This window comes from Rhipicephalus sanguineus, chromosome 5, assembly GCF_013339695.2.
Source record: "Rhipicephalus sanguineus isolate Rsan-2018 chromosome 5, BIME_Rsan_1.4, whole genome shotgun sequence".
NCBI lineage: Eukaryota > Metazoa > Arthropoda > Arachnida > Ixodida > Ixodidae > Rhipicephalus > Rhipicephalus sanguineus.
The window spans coordinates 198,195,082-198,210,090 of record NC_051180.1 but is presented as its reverse complement, the minus strand read 5'-3'; the positions used below and the strand labels follow the sequence as shown (position 1 = coordinate 198,210,090).

At 47.7% G+C, this 15,009-nt stretch overlaps 1 protein-coding gene across 1 annotated transcript in view; it reads left to right on the top strand.

Annotated features, from left to right (window-relative positions):
* The window catches only part of LOC119395174 (nucleolar and coiled-body phosphoprotein 1), a 675,420-nt gene that overhangs the window by 186,330 nt on the left and 474,081 nt on the right, over nucleotides 1-15,009 (top strand). Inside the window, exon 8 of the mRNA XM_049416108.1 lies at nucleotides 1,830-2,087. Coding sequence (XP_049272065.1) covers nucleotides 1,830-2,087 — 258 coding nt within the window. The remainder of the gene's footprint in view (nucleotides 1-1,829; nucleotides 2,088-15,009) is intronic.

Here is a 15,009-nt window from a genome sequence, read left to right as displayed (position 1 = left end):
AATGTATACCCTATAAAGTTGACGGGGGGATGGCTGCCGCGGTAGCTCAGTTGCTAGAGCATCGGACGCGTTATTCGAAGGTCGCAGCTTCGGTCCCTGCCGGCGGCAAGTCATCTTTTCGCCCGCTTTTCTTTCTTCACATTTACCTTACATTTACTACTAATAACATCCCCTATAATTTCCTTGGCATTATTGTCTGTTGGTGCTCATTAATATTATGTAGTGATGTACCTTTTATCTCTCTCAGTTTAGAAAGGAAGCTTGGTCCTAAATAAACATATAGAATTTTATGTAATAAAACTGCGTTTTCTGCTAGAAAGGTAATTACATGTTTGAAATCAGCACTAAAGACACATAAACTCAGCAGGATTCATCAATATCTACCAGAACAAAGATAAACATTACTTGTTGCGGAGTGTCACATTGACTACCACGAAGTATTTGTACCGACTCTTGCGAGTGGTGCCACGTACACCGTCACCATTGCTCGGCAAAAACTGTTTAGCCCTTAGGCCTCACTCGGACTCAGAGTCACCAAACACAACCTCAACCGGACTCACTCGGACACAAGCTCACCAAAATGTTACTCACTGGAACTCACTCATAATGAGACTCACGGCTTTATATGCGTCTGAGCGAGTCTGAATGAGCCTAAGCGAGTCGACTCATGAGTCCATTAATTTGTAATTAGCCTTTTTGACTACGTTGTCAATCCTCTTTAACACCAATTTCTCGCATACTTGGTGCTCTGTTGGTGCCTTTTCATCTCGTCTTTTCTAATACGAGTTAACAGGGGTCGCAATCCAGTAAGGACATTTTTATTGAAAGGGATGATTCATACGAGATATTTTTATCAAGACCTTCCCTTGGAATAGCTTGTGGGGGAGGTCAAGGCACCCCCTGACTACCCAAAACAACTTGCGGAGAACCATAAGACAGTCAAATGGACTTCTGCGTTGGGAGCAATACACGCACTCACTGTTCACTGAAGAAGGGAGTCACTGAAAACAGTCGCATTTTCAGCGCAGCTTAAGAAACTACGGTCTTTGAAATTGCGTATATATGTATTTTCTATTAAAGGAACACACCACCTAATACTTACCTAATGATGCTGCGCCTCAGATATGCGTAATATTTATTTTTGATCGACAGCGTTCACAAGTATGAACAGCCGTACCAGTTCAAGATGGGTGGGCGGTAAGCAAGTGGTTCAACTTTGGCCGGGTGGCTGATTCGAGTGACGTGCCGACAAACAGAAAGACAGACAGACCAAAATTTCTGCGTTTAAGTTCCCCAAGAAAGACTATCGTCTTTAAAAGAACAGAATCAAGAAGGCAGTCGTTGTGACACTCTAAAAGGTCATCCATTTGATTGCACCGTTGCCTATATTTTACAGCGAAATCTCTGCTATAAATTACCTCGCACATAACTCGAATTATTCGTCTTTCGCACTTCTTGCATTTAACACTCAGCTGGTCCACACTTGGAAATGTATGTGAAAGTAAATCGGTAAATAATACGCGATTGTCGCGCTGCAATGTAGCGAACTAAAGTGACACAAGCACTCCTGAATATCGCTACCGATGCCAGCGCCATCACTGCAAACGGCAAACGAGAACTGAAGTGGGTTGATAATGTGCAACGTGAGTATAGCTGAGTAGACAAATATGACAGAAGCATCGCTGATAATTCACTACACAGAATACAATTAGGAGCCTCGAATAAGTCCCCAAAATTGTTTATGCTTTTCATGATAATTTCCGCGGTGTTAGTGTCATTGTGATTGAATGTGTTAAGCTTTTCCTCCCCTGGGTTCGTCGGGGGCGCAGCTGATGCGGCAGGAAAAGGGAAGACCGCGGTGGCTGCCTTCCTTGAAGACATGACCACGCTGGTCTCTATGGCCTCATCCGGGGTCGTGCTGCTCGCCGGTCTCATTGCCGTCGTCTGCTTGGTGCTCTACAAGCGGCGCCGAAATGGACGCGCCGCTGCCGCATCCTCTGCACGTTCGGGTGCCAAGAACACACGGAAACCGGTGTCCAGTCAACCGCGTACTTCGTCCTCGCAGCAGCAACCGGTACAGCCAAAGCGTGAGTATTTCTTTTTATGCTGACATGCGTCTGCTCATACGGCTGCCTTGAATCGATTATAACAAAATAAGTGCAGCTCGTTTAGTTGCTTTTGAACTACTCGGTTTTTAAAAACAATTTTAATGCCTAGCAGCTCGCACTCCTATTGACTACGCTGTACATAGACTTTCGTAAAAGCGTTTTCAATAATTGTTTTCTCTCAGTCACTACATGGTATTGAAACAAGACGATGTTAGCATAAAGAAGAGAATATATTTTAGCGCTTCTGCATTATTGTGCAGTGCTATTGTTGCCAGACAAATTAACGTAAGCTGTCACACAGCATTTTCAGGAATAATGTGCCTTACTTGCCTTAGTCAATACAACCTGAATACGTGTGCGATTATCAACAGGCTCCCCACTGCATCATACATGCATTTCAAAGTATGTTTGCAACATTTAAATACTCTTCAAGCATAGAAATGCATTTACCATGCTATGGCTGATATATCGGTATGTTTGCGAACAATGTGGCAAAATATCTGAGCCGCTTTCAAGATGGGTATTACAAATGCACGTCGGAGTGGAAACTCTAAATTACACTTCGGCCGGTACTGCAGTAAAATTATAACTGGCCTAATAAAATACTCATACTCACTGTGTTTAGACTTTCTTGTTTTAATGCGGGATGTTTACAGAATTTCGAATCCCGAAAAGCGACAAACTCGTATGAGAACTTTATAGTTGCTGTAGGAGTGATGTTTGCGCAAACAAATAAACAACTTTTACACTACCGAAACGGAAGTTATGATTGATAATTATGGCTGTGCGAACACGAAATCTTCAGCTTGAAAGACAATCGGAATAATGAAAACAATGTGCCAATTCAATAGAAGGTTTTCTGAATATTTTGGAATACGGATATTACGACCTGTGACTTTGGCAAAAAAAATAATTTTGAAAAAAAAAAGAAGTTAAGGCAGCATCGCATTCGTGGTGCCAAGCCAGAATGAAGTGCGGAGCTGGGCGGCCTTCTTTGTTTCTCTTTATTTTTATTTCTTCCTATGTTTCTGTCTTTTTGTTTGATTTCTCTGCTTTTATATGTTTTTTTTGTCTCTTTTTTCAACGTAAATGCTCCACGTCATCTGAGAAGGCAAAATTAGCTGTAGACGTTGAGGACTTATTTGATAGTAACCCTAAAAATGAATTATTTGAGGCTTTGAGGATGTTGATTGAAGAAGCAGGATCGATGTTATATTGGAATGTGAGCGGAGTGTCGCTGAAAAACTTTTAGACTTTTTAATGTTTTCCCTTGACTCCACCTTTGTTTCCTTTAAGGACGAGTCTTTTCTGCAGAGAGAAGGATTATGTATTTGCTCTTGTGCCGCCCCCAGGTTTTGCGAGATAATTTTAGCCTACCGTGACAGACGCATCGCAGCGTGCCTTGATCATAGTGTTGTCAAATGTGCTAGATATGTGGACGACTTTTTAGTTTTTCTGGAAGTGCACAACCTATAGAATCGAGCAAGTTGATGACCAGGAAAGCTGATGGGACTGTGCTGAGCTGGGAATGACAAAAGTCAGTTTCGCCGCAAGGGCGAAGCAATAAATGCGATAGCAAGAAATTGCAATGTCACACGAAGATAAAAAAAATCCGTGTGACATTGTAATTCCTTGCTATCGCATTTATTGCTTCGCCCTTGCGGCGAAAGTGACTTTTTTTCATTCACAGCTCGGTACAGCCCCTCGGCACACGAAGAACGACAAGCAGCTCGATACATGCAGCGCGCCGCTGAAGCACACAGGACGCCCGAAAAGAACGCACAGCTATACACATAACAAGCGTGAACAAACAAGAGACACAGTTGTTACGTCTTTGTGCTTGAGCAGGAGACGCAGAGTGACCCCTCTGCGTGTGCTGCCACGCGGGGGCGTCTGGCGCAAGGTGTGCCAATGTTCATTTTTTTTTTCGTTCCACGTCACGAGTGGGTACAGAAAGAGACCACTTTATCGTGCGCGTCTCAAGGGCACTTTTCAAACTCAAAGAAAATCTAGGGGCATTGTGTGATAGGAAACACGCCCAAGCTCCTCCGAGATCTGCGTACCACCAGCGGTAAATGCTGCTTATAAATAGCTCGCCGTTATTTCGCCGGCGCATGCGTGGCGTGTAGTTGAGTTCTCTAACGCAGCGCGATGGAGACCGATGGGTCGCTGGTTCGAATCCCAGGTCGGGTGCTTTGGAATTGTTTTTCTGCTTTATTTTTCTCTGTGCGTATTATGTATATATACATACAGATACATATTCGGGACATCACGGTGAGGGCGATGGCAAAAATCCGCCGAGAGTGTCCATATAATTGCAATAAAAATCTTGGAGGACGCTTGAGCTTCGCCTTCAAGAGTAGAACGCGATAGCTTAATCGAGCCCAGTGGGCACCGCCTTCTCAATTGCTAGCCTAACTTCGGTTCTCGGTGCATGGCCCAAGCGTGCCGTAAAGAAACGAACAACTGTGAGCGTAACATTAGCCATTTCAAAATATCCTGGAATGCCTACTTCAAGTGGAGTTGTTAAGTTCTCACTACGCCATAATTATTCCGATTGCAAATCAGCGAAGGGCCCGCTACGCGTTCGTAAGCCAACACGCGATTCTACACAGCTGTTCACTTTGTGGATGCTTTTCCTGATGATTATGATGATTAAATATGTCTGAGCACTTTGTAATGGGTGAGTAAGTCACCCACTCGTTGCGCAATTCACATGTTTTGACGTCTGCACTATTGCTGCATGGGAAACTGGGGTCGTTTCTAAAATACCTCTTACATGCGCGACGTATACGTCGGACAAACCGAATGTGGCATAAATTAGCAGTTAGGTCAACGAAGGCGCTGAGGTGACAATGAAAGTAATTAGGTGACAACGACAGGTATCCAAATGGCTGATCAGTGGCAAGGTTCCTCGAAGGACTCAAGTGCCACCCGTAAGCCGAAACTATCCGAGTGCAAAATGCTATTGATGAGTCATGGCAACACAGAAAGCGAGCTTGTGGGAGCATAGTATGTCGTCGCCCATGGGCAAAGAAGAATATAAAAATACAATTTCATTCCAGGAAGTCATGACCGCGCTCGAATTATTTCTTTGAATTGGGAAGTTCGTAAAATCTAGAAAGGAGTTACCCGGCCCTTCGGATTCTAAAATTGTACCGTAGCGGCAACTGAAGTGTACCGCAGTATTTTATTTGCCACTAACGCAGGCCTGCACGTGTGAAATCTTCGCGAGGGCAGCCCGGCCATGAAGTCTGAAACGTCACCCGACCATAAAACCTCCCATGTCCAGGCGATACAGCCGTGGTCGAAGGTCACATGAATCTATGGCAAGCCGCCGATATTCAAAGTCGCGGAGAACGAATGTAATAATTGTGCGAGCAGGCAGATCAAGAAAGCGATAACAGTAGCCTCTGTATCCTAAACCATTATATGCTAAAATTGTTCCTGCGGGAGCACTTATCGGGACAACAAAGCGGCACATCCCTTAACGCCGTCTGGTATGTAAAAGCGCCAACGACTGTTAATTCCGTTATTCAGAGCATGGGCGTGGCATGCAGTTTCGTCAAAATAAAGCTGGGGTCGTGACTAGGGCGGCAACCTGTTTTTACGCTAAAGTATTATAGCGCAAGCCCGAAATAAAGAGAACCCGTTGAGGCGGAATCAGGGGTGATGCTCGGCCGAAAGCGCGTAGAGAACGCTGGTATCTGCAAGAGTGGATAGGCGTGCCAGGTGGCAGCTGTCTGCTTGGTTCAGAGAGCCGCTTGTTTGTGGCTTTCCAGAATGCCCAAGAGTACACGCACTCGCGAGCAAGAAATCACCCGACTTACAAAATACTAGCAAAAAGATATTCTCACGGGGTCGTGATGTCGACGAAGGCAGCAGTCGGAAGATGAAACTATTTATTTGGCCGAACTTGTTGCCAGCAAACTGATAGTCAAACTAAAGCAATACACACTGTAGACTGATAGCGGCGAACAGAGCGTCGGCCGTCGAAAAAATGAACATCGCTGGGATGCGCTGTCTTTTATTCATCACGCATCGAACTATGCCTTACGCATCGTTCGATGCGTGATGAGTAAAAGACAGCGCATCCCAGCGATGTTCACGGTGGGATGCGCTGGGATGCGCTTTATTGGATCACGCATCGAAAGCCTTATCACTGGTGGTCGCGCAAGCTCTGGAATAATCCTGACTATTGGCGTCATGTGCGCAATCTTAACAAAATGATCTGCTACAATCTGGAATCTTCTCAGACATTCTGGCGCGCTTTGCGCAAGGCAGCAGCTACACGTGCAATGGGCCGGTAACAGAATACATAGAAAGAAAGGAGCGTGTGTGGCATTGCTCCCCACTGAAAAGCCATCGTCCCGATGCCTGTAACAGAACATGGAAGGGGAAAACAAATGCATACAGAAAGGACGTACAATAATAAAGCAAGAAAGTACAAGCAATAAGTACAAGCAAAATTACAATACTAAAGCAAAAGGTACAGTCCTCAGGTTAACTAACACGCATAAAACGGCTTAAGGGACTATACACGCGCTATCCGCACACCCGCTCCGCACGTGGCGGGACACCTGCCGCCCGCAAACGGAGGAGGAAAAACCGGTACCCCGTGAGCGCCGATTGGCGTCGTTCCGGTTTTTCCTCCTCCGTTTGCGGGCGGCAGGTATCCCGCCACGTGCGGAGCGGGTGTGCGGATAGCGCGTGTATAGTCCCTAAGGCGCACGATATGAACGACTTCAGGTCATGCACGGCGCCGTTGAGAGTTCCTAATGCCGTCCGGGATAACCTCTTAATCAAGAGTGCCGAGACGCCGAAACACTTCGTATGGTCCAAAGTATCGCCGAAGACGTTTTTCACTAAGTTGATGTCGGCGTGTCGGCGTCCAGACACGAACATGATCGCCGGGTTTAACATTCCACGAAACGTCGTCGAAGATTTTAACGGCGGCTGTCGGTCGTCTGCTGATCCTTGATGCTTAGGCGGGCGACTTGTCGAGCTTCTTTGGCGCGCTGAAGGTAGACAGTCACGTCGAGGTTTACTTCGTTGGTGACGTTGGCTAGCATGGCGTCGAGCGTCGTTGCCGGGTTCATTCCGCATACCAACTTGTATGGTGTCATCTGCGTCGTTTCTTGGACGGCCGTTGGTTATGCGAAGGTCACGTATGGAAGGATGGCATCACACATCTTGTGTTCGACGTCGACGTACATGGCCAGCATGTCGGCGATGGTCTTATTTAGATGCTCGGTGAGGCCATTGGCCTATGGGTGGTAGGCTGTGTCAAAACGACAAGTTGGGCGAGTTGGTAGTTAAACATAGTTTGCTGAGGGCAGCGCGACCCGGACTGAGGACTGAGGCTGTGATCCGGCGGTGGCTTGTTTCGCTGTATTTCCAGATCGCCTGAGTAAGGTCAGCAGGAAAGGCCGTACCTCTGTCGGTGATGAGGACTTCTGGGACGCCATGACGCAGCAGGATGTTCTCAACAAAGAACTTGGCTACCTCGGCGGCACTGCCTTTGGGCAGGGCCCTTGTTTCGGCATAGCGGGTGACGTAGTCGGTAGCTACGACAATCCATTTGTTTCCTGAAGTCGACGTCGGGAACGGCCCCACTACGTCCATACCTATTTGCTGGAAAGGTCGGCGAGGTGGTCGGATTGGCTGCAGAAGTCGCGCTGGCCTTGTCGGCGGTCTCTTGCGGGGCTGACAGGCCCCGCATGTCCTCACGTAGCGAGCGACGCCGGCAGTTAGACGTCACCAGTAGTATTTTTCCGGTATCCTCACGAGCGTGCGGGAAAAGCCGAGGTGGCCAGCCGTCCGGTCGTCGTGCAGGGCCTGCAGAACTTCTGGTTGCAGTGCCGAAGGTACAACGATAAGGTAGTTGGCCCGGGCCGGAGAGAAGTTCTTTACGAGGACGTCGCTTTTCAAGAAAAATTACGCCAATCCTCGCCTGAATACTTTCGGAACAACGGCGGTCCTGACTTTGACGTAATCCACAAGGGCCCTTAGTTTTGGGTCGGCTTGCTGTCGTTCAGCGAAGACGTCGGCACTTAGGGTTCCCTTAGAAGCAGTCATCATAGTGGTCGTCCTGCCGCGGAGCGTCGACGGGGGCACGAGACAGGCAGTCAGTGTCGGAGTGTTTTTTTTCCGGACTTGTAAGCGACGGTAATGTCGAATGCTTGAAGTCTTGGGCTCCACCGTGCGAGGCGACCTGAAGAGTCCTTCAAGTTAGCTAGCCAACACAAGGCGTTATGCCCGCTCACAACCTTGAAGGGCCTGCCGTTAAGGTAAGGGCGAAACTTAGATGTAGCCCAGATGATGGCAATGCACTCCTTTTCTGTTGTAGGATAGTTCGCTTCCGTCTTGGATAGCGACCGGCTAGCATAAATAATAACCCTTTTCAGTCCGTCGGTCCTCTGCACATGGACGGCGCCGAGTCCTACGCTGCTTGCGTCGGTGTGGATTTCCGTATCGGCGTGTTCGTCGAAATGGGCAAGTATGGGAGGCGTCTGCAGGCGTCGTTTCAGTTCTTGAAAAGCCTCGACTTGCGCCATTCTCCACTTGAAGTCCACGTCGCTCTTCGTGAGGTGAGTTAGTGGCTCGGCGATCCGTAAAAATTCCTTGACGAAGCGTCTGTAATAGGCGCACAAGCCGAGAAATTGGCGTACGACCTTTTTGTCGGTAAGCGGAGGGAAGGCAGCGATGGCAGCTGTTTTCCGCGTGTTGGGGCGAACTCCAGATTTGCAAATGACGTGGCCCAAGAACACCAGCTCCTCGTACACGAAACGGTGCCTTGAAGTACAGCTTCAAGGCACCGGAGGTGTTCGTCGTAGTTTGAGGCAAAGACAACGACGTCGTCCAAGTACACAAGGCACGTCTGCCACTTCAAGCCAGCCAGCACTGTATCGATAACGCATTTGAAAGTTGCAGGTGCCGAGCAAAGACCAAAAGGCATGGCCTTGAACTCTAACAGGCCGTCGGGTGGTATAATTAAAGGCAGTCTTTTCTCGGTCTTTCTCGTCGACTTTGATTTGCCAGTAGCGGGTCTTCGACAAAAGGTACTTCGCGTTGCGGAGTCGATCCAGGGCGTCGTCTGTTTGTGGGAGAGGGCACACGTCCTTCTTTGTGATTTCGTTCGGTCGACGATAATCGACGCAGAAACGTAGGGTCCCATCCTTCTTCTTCACTAACACCACGGGAGACGCCGACGGGCTCTTAGACGGCTGGATGATGTCGTCGCGTAGCAATTCGTCGACTTGTTTCTCAACAGCCTCCTGTTCCCGCGTCGAAACCCGGTAGGGACTCTGACGAAGCGGTCGAGCATTTTCTTCTGTTATAATGCGGGGCTTAGAAGGGGTGTTTGTCGGACCCGCGATGACGACGAGAAACAGTTCTTGTATTTCTGCAGAAGGCATCGAAGCTGTTGCTGCTGGTGAGCGGGTAGACTTAGGTTTACGTCGAAGGGTGGCTCAGGTTTTGGAGTCGTCGTCGTGGCTTCCTCAGAATCTAAAAAGGCAAACGCATTGCTGTCGGCCAAGATTTCTTCGATGTACGCAATCGTCGTGCCCCTGCTCAGGTGTCTGTATTCTTGGCTGAAGTTCGTTAGCATCACGCTAACCTTTTCTTTCATGCAACCGAGCAATGCCCCGTGCGACGCGAGTCACGGAATAGCAGCTAACGCTGATCGCTTTCGATGACACCTTCGATCTCCTCAGTTTTTTCGGTGCTGATGGGATTTATGACGCTGGAGCGAGGCGGAATGGTAACTTCATCCTCGAGCACGTTGAGGGCATGTTGATATGGATTCGTATCCGCCGAAGTCGTTTTGTCTGACGATTGGGTTGTCGAATTGGTTCTGAAGTCGATGACGGCGCCGTGATGGTTTAAGAAGTCCATGCCAAGTATGTCGTCCCTGGAGCAGTGTTCCAAGATTACGAAACTCCCAGGATACGTGCGATTATTGATTGTGACTTGCTGTGCAGACTCCAGGCGGCGTTATTAGATGGCCTCCAGCGGTACGTTTTTCGGGTCCTTCCCAAGCAGTCTTCACTTTCTTCAGCTTCGTGGGGAAGGGCCCACAGATGACGGAATAGTTTGAAGTTTGAAGTTTATTTTGCTTCCATTACAGAAACAAGGAGCAGGAGCAAAAGGCTACAAAGGCCTGACAAAGGGCTCCCGCTCCTATGGGCACTCGGCATCAGCGGTACAAATGACAATACAAAATGCATCACACATGTTCATATCAAATTAAATGTCACATAAGCAGTATACAGATCACATGATGAATAACAGATGAAGACATAAAAGAACATGTATCTTAAATCAAGTTAATCCGGATAAGTAGCCCGGAATACAAAAGAAATATGTGCATTAAACAATAGTTAAGTACAGATGATTAAGAAACTGTAGAATAAATTTCCTGTGACTTCAGTAAAAAAATAACATAGGAAACAAGAGTGAATTGCATTATTCAATTGTAGAAAAAAATAAAAATCATAACAGTATGACATGAAAATGATACACAACATGCATATTCCATTTAATGCTCTATAATATACAGTTTCATAGATTTTTTTGACAAAGTACAAAAATCAAGGGGACTTAGGCGATTTAATAATTGCGGAACCTGGTAGCCTATATGCTGCTTGCCATAAACTGTTCTGAACTTCGGTATTACCCTAGTTTCATTGCGTAGGGAATATCGACATTTTGATTGGGATGATTTAGCTGTGTAGAGGTTGTTCGTTTTTATATGTTGAAATAGTCTATAGTAGTATATCTGGTTAGCTTTCAGCAAAGTGTGTTTAATAAACAAATCATACGTTCGCAAATCTCGAAGACTACCTGTGTACTTTTCAAAGCATCTAAGGACTCTCTCTTGTAATATTAATCAATTGTTGATAGTTTTTTGTGTATGTCGTACCCCAAACAAGCAAGCAATATGTAAGTCGAGAGTAGAACATAGAGTAATATAATACTTTTTTAAGCAAAAGCGGAATCAATTCCCGGATTCTGTTAAAGCATCCCGTGATTTTACCAAGTTCTGCAGATAATTTTTCTACATGTGTCGTCCAGGACATATCGCCTCTAAACCAGATGCCCAAGAACTTATGAGCTTCTAGTTGCTCTATTTGGACATCTTGAAACAATATTGTTAACTTAAATTCATTGGTGGGTTAATAGGTGCAAAAATGATGTATTTATTTTGTTGATATTAAGTTGCAGTTTGTTGCTGTGCAACCACGACATAGGTAGTTTTAGGTAATTATTTATTGAAATCTGTAACGTTTGCAATGACTTTCCGGAAAAAAACACATTAGTATCATCAGCATACATAATTACACTTTGAGAATATGGTATGTAAGAAAGATCGTTTATGTACAGGTTAAACAACAAGGGTCCAAGTATAGATCCTTGTGGGACGCCCTGTAGTATCTTTAATTTCGGAGATTTGGAATTTTTGATAGATACATACTGATACCTGTCTTGTAAGTAACTTCGAATCAAGTCATGTGCTGTCCCTCTTATCCCACAATCATACATCTTAGTCAACAAAATGGCGTGGTTTACAGAATCAAAAGCTTTTCTTAAATCTAAAAAGAGACCGATGGTGTATAATCTTTGTTCAATGTTTTTTTATTATTTCATGATTAATAGAGAGTAACGCTTCTTCACAGGATCTTTTTTTTTCTAAACCCATATTGCACGCCAGACAAAATAGAGTACTTTTGGAGAAAACTATCAATGCGGACGTTTATGATTGTCTCAAAAATCTTTGACATCACCGGTAATACCGATATGGGTCGGCAATTATTAAAAGTGTAGTCTGTGCCACCTTTGTGCACCGGGCACACTCTAGCCAGCTTGAGTGCTTAAGTGCTCCTGTCGAACTTGTGTCGACTCCAGTATCGACGAGAGCGGTGACGTTGTGGCCGTCTATGAGAACGCCGATGCCGCTAGTTCGTCGCCTAGCGTTGCGGTTAGGCCGCGGCGTCGGATCACGGCTACGTCGGTTCGTCCCGCTGATTCGACGTTGCGTCGTCAGGTCTGCTTCGGACCGCGAAGTTCGAGCGTAAGGGCTCCGTTCGGCTTGCGGCGTGTTCTTTAGATTTCACCGCGGCGTCGTCGGCGGCGGCGGTGGATCTTCGATGTTTCTTCGTACAGCAACCGCACCTCCGTCGGTTGCTGCTCTTAGTTTTCCGGATACGGGCTAGGCGAGCGGCGCGGCCCCGGGTTGGGCCAGTGTACAGGCGGCGCTGCGGTGGGACATAGCTGCCTGGCGACGGCGAACGGGAAGGTTGTCGGGGTATCCACTGCGCTCCTGCGAGGTAGTCGGCGATGTCGCGTGGTCGTTCACCCCGCTATGGACGCGGCGCGTTAATGGCGAACCCACGCAGTCCCATCTGTCGGTACTAACAGCGGCGGTAGGTGTGGCCACCTTCCGCGCATTGGTAGCAGAGTGGGCGGTGGTCGGGGGCGCGCGAAACGTCGGTCTTCCTCGGCGTGTATCGCTGGCCGGCTGGTGGGCGGTATCACGTCGGTGGCGCCGGCAGAACTGCTGCGGCGATGTGGCGTCTTGACGTGGACTTTGCGTCAGGCTGCAGCAGCGTAGCTCATTTCTTGTAGCTGCGGCTGCGCTCAATTGGGGATGCCCACCGACTGCTGGATTTCCTCTAGAACGATGTCTGTGATCGAGGAAACTTGAGGCCGGCACGACGGGAACATTTGACGAAGTTTTTCGCGCACTACGGCCCTCATGGTCTCGCGCAGATCGTCGGAGTCGATGGCTTGAACCGTTGCGCTGTCTTGGATCAATCGGCTGCTGTACTGGCGGTTTCTCATTTCCAGAGTCTTCTCTATTGTTGTTGCCTCCGGGAGAAATTCCTGGACGGTATTTGGTGGATTACTCATAACTACAGCGTAGAACTGTTCCTTTACCCCTCGCATGAGGAAACTAACCTTCCTTTCTTCAGGCATGTTGGGGTCAGCGTGGCGGAACAGCCGGGTTATTTCTTCCACGAAGATGGTCACATATTCGTTCGGGAGTTGCACCCGCGTCTCCAGCAAGGTTGCGGCCCTTCCCTTTCGGACGACGCTCGTGAACAGCTCCAAAAACGCGCTGCGAAAAAGGTCCCAGGTTCGAAGTGTGGACTCCCGGTTCTCGAGCCATGTCCTTGCTGCTTCTTCCAGGTAAAAGTACACGTGGCGTAGCTTGTCGTCTGCGTTCCAGTTGTTGAATGTTGCAACCCTTTCGAACGTCTCCAGCCATGTTTCGGGGTCTTCACTTGGTGAACCACGGAATGTCGGCGGCTCCCTGAGCGGCTGCATCGCTATCGCGGCAGGCAATGCTGCGGCCGTCATCGTGCATGTTGTCTTTGTCGCCGTGGCTTTTGGCTTGTCCGGTAGTGGTCCTTATTGTGGGGGTAGTGCTTTCAGTCTGCGGTTGGCTCGACTGTCGCTGATGGTGTCGGTGTCTTCTTCGCGACGTGGGCTTGGCTCACGGCTAGAAGGGGGCGTTCGGTACATGGACCGGGGAGCACCTCCACCAGACGTCACGGGGTCGTGACGTCGACGAAAGCAGCAGTCGGCGTATCGAAGGTGAAACTCCTTATTTGGCCGAACTTGTGGCCGGGAAAGTGAAAGTCAAACTACAGCAATACACACTGCACACTGATGTCGGCGAACAGAGCGTTGGCCGTCGAAACACTGAAAATCGCTGGGATGCGCCGTTTTTTTACATCTCGCATCGAAGTTTCCAGTCTTTTCACTGGCGGTCGCGCAAGCTCTGCAATAATCCTGACTATTCGCGTCATGTGCACAATCTTAACAAAATGATCTACTACAATCTGGAACCTCCTCAGACATTCTGGCGCGCTTTGCGCAAGGCAGCAAGTACACGTGTAATCGGCCGGTAGAAAACATAGAAAAAAAGGAGCGTGTGTGGCAATATCAAGGCAACAGCCTGACGAGGGGGACCACCAGCCCCGCTGTTTCGATGGCTTTCACGGAGTTCAGATGGCTGCAGGTTTCAAATAATTGAAAAATAACAATTATATTGAAAAAAATTACAGCCGCCGTGGCGAGATGTGTGTCTCCCTAGGGACTTATCTGCACTTACGTCACTACCACGCAGCATGGATGCGTTGTGCTCTCTCTCTCGCTGGCTACGCCGGTGTCATACTGGCCCTTGCATTTAAAGCGAACCTTTTTGAAATGACAGATTTTGGCGTCGTACGCGAAAAGCCTGGTGCTGGAAAACGTACAGACATGAGGTACTCGAATAAATGATGCTCTCTCAGTCGTGGGCTGCTCTTTTGTAGAGGCATTTCCATTGCCACATTTCAGTGTTGCCTGGCAGGGTTGCCACTGACTTTCGAGTAAAGGTCGCCACACGATGAGCAGAAAGTCGCCAAATGTCGCCAATTTTTGAGAAATTTCGCCAAAAAAGTCGCCATTCTAGATGTGTGCGGCATATCCTAGTAATATTAATGAGAACTAACTGTTAGTTCTCATTAATATTGTGTCTAACAAACAAAAACGAGCCCTTAAGAGTCCCCTCCTTTCCTTCTATATCCTAGTAATAAGAATTTCCACTGATGTATAGCCCCGTAGAATACAGTGCCATTCAAAGCCCTTAAAGTATCTTGACATTTCTCAATGCCAGGCGCATCGCCCCTTCACCATCGGAGTGCTTCGTGCACCTGGTTCTCCAACTAGCCGCAAGATGTGCGCGGCGGCGCAAGTATGAAAGGATAAAACGCTCATGATATCCTTCCATCCCTGTCCGCTCGTTTCAAAGGTAAAAGTGTGGTAAACCTTGGGCGAAAACCGCGAAGGCGTTGTTTGTAGACAGCTTTACGTCCCCTTATATGAAAAAAAGGATTAACAGGTTTATTGA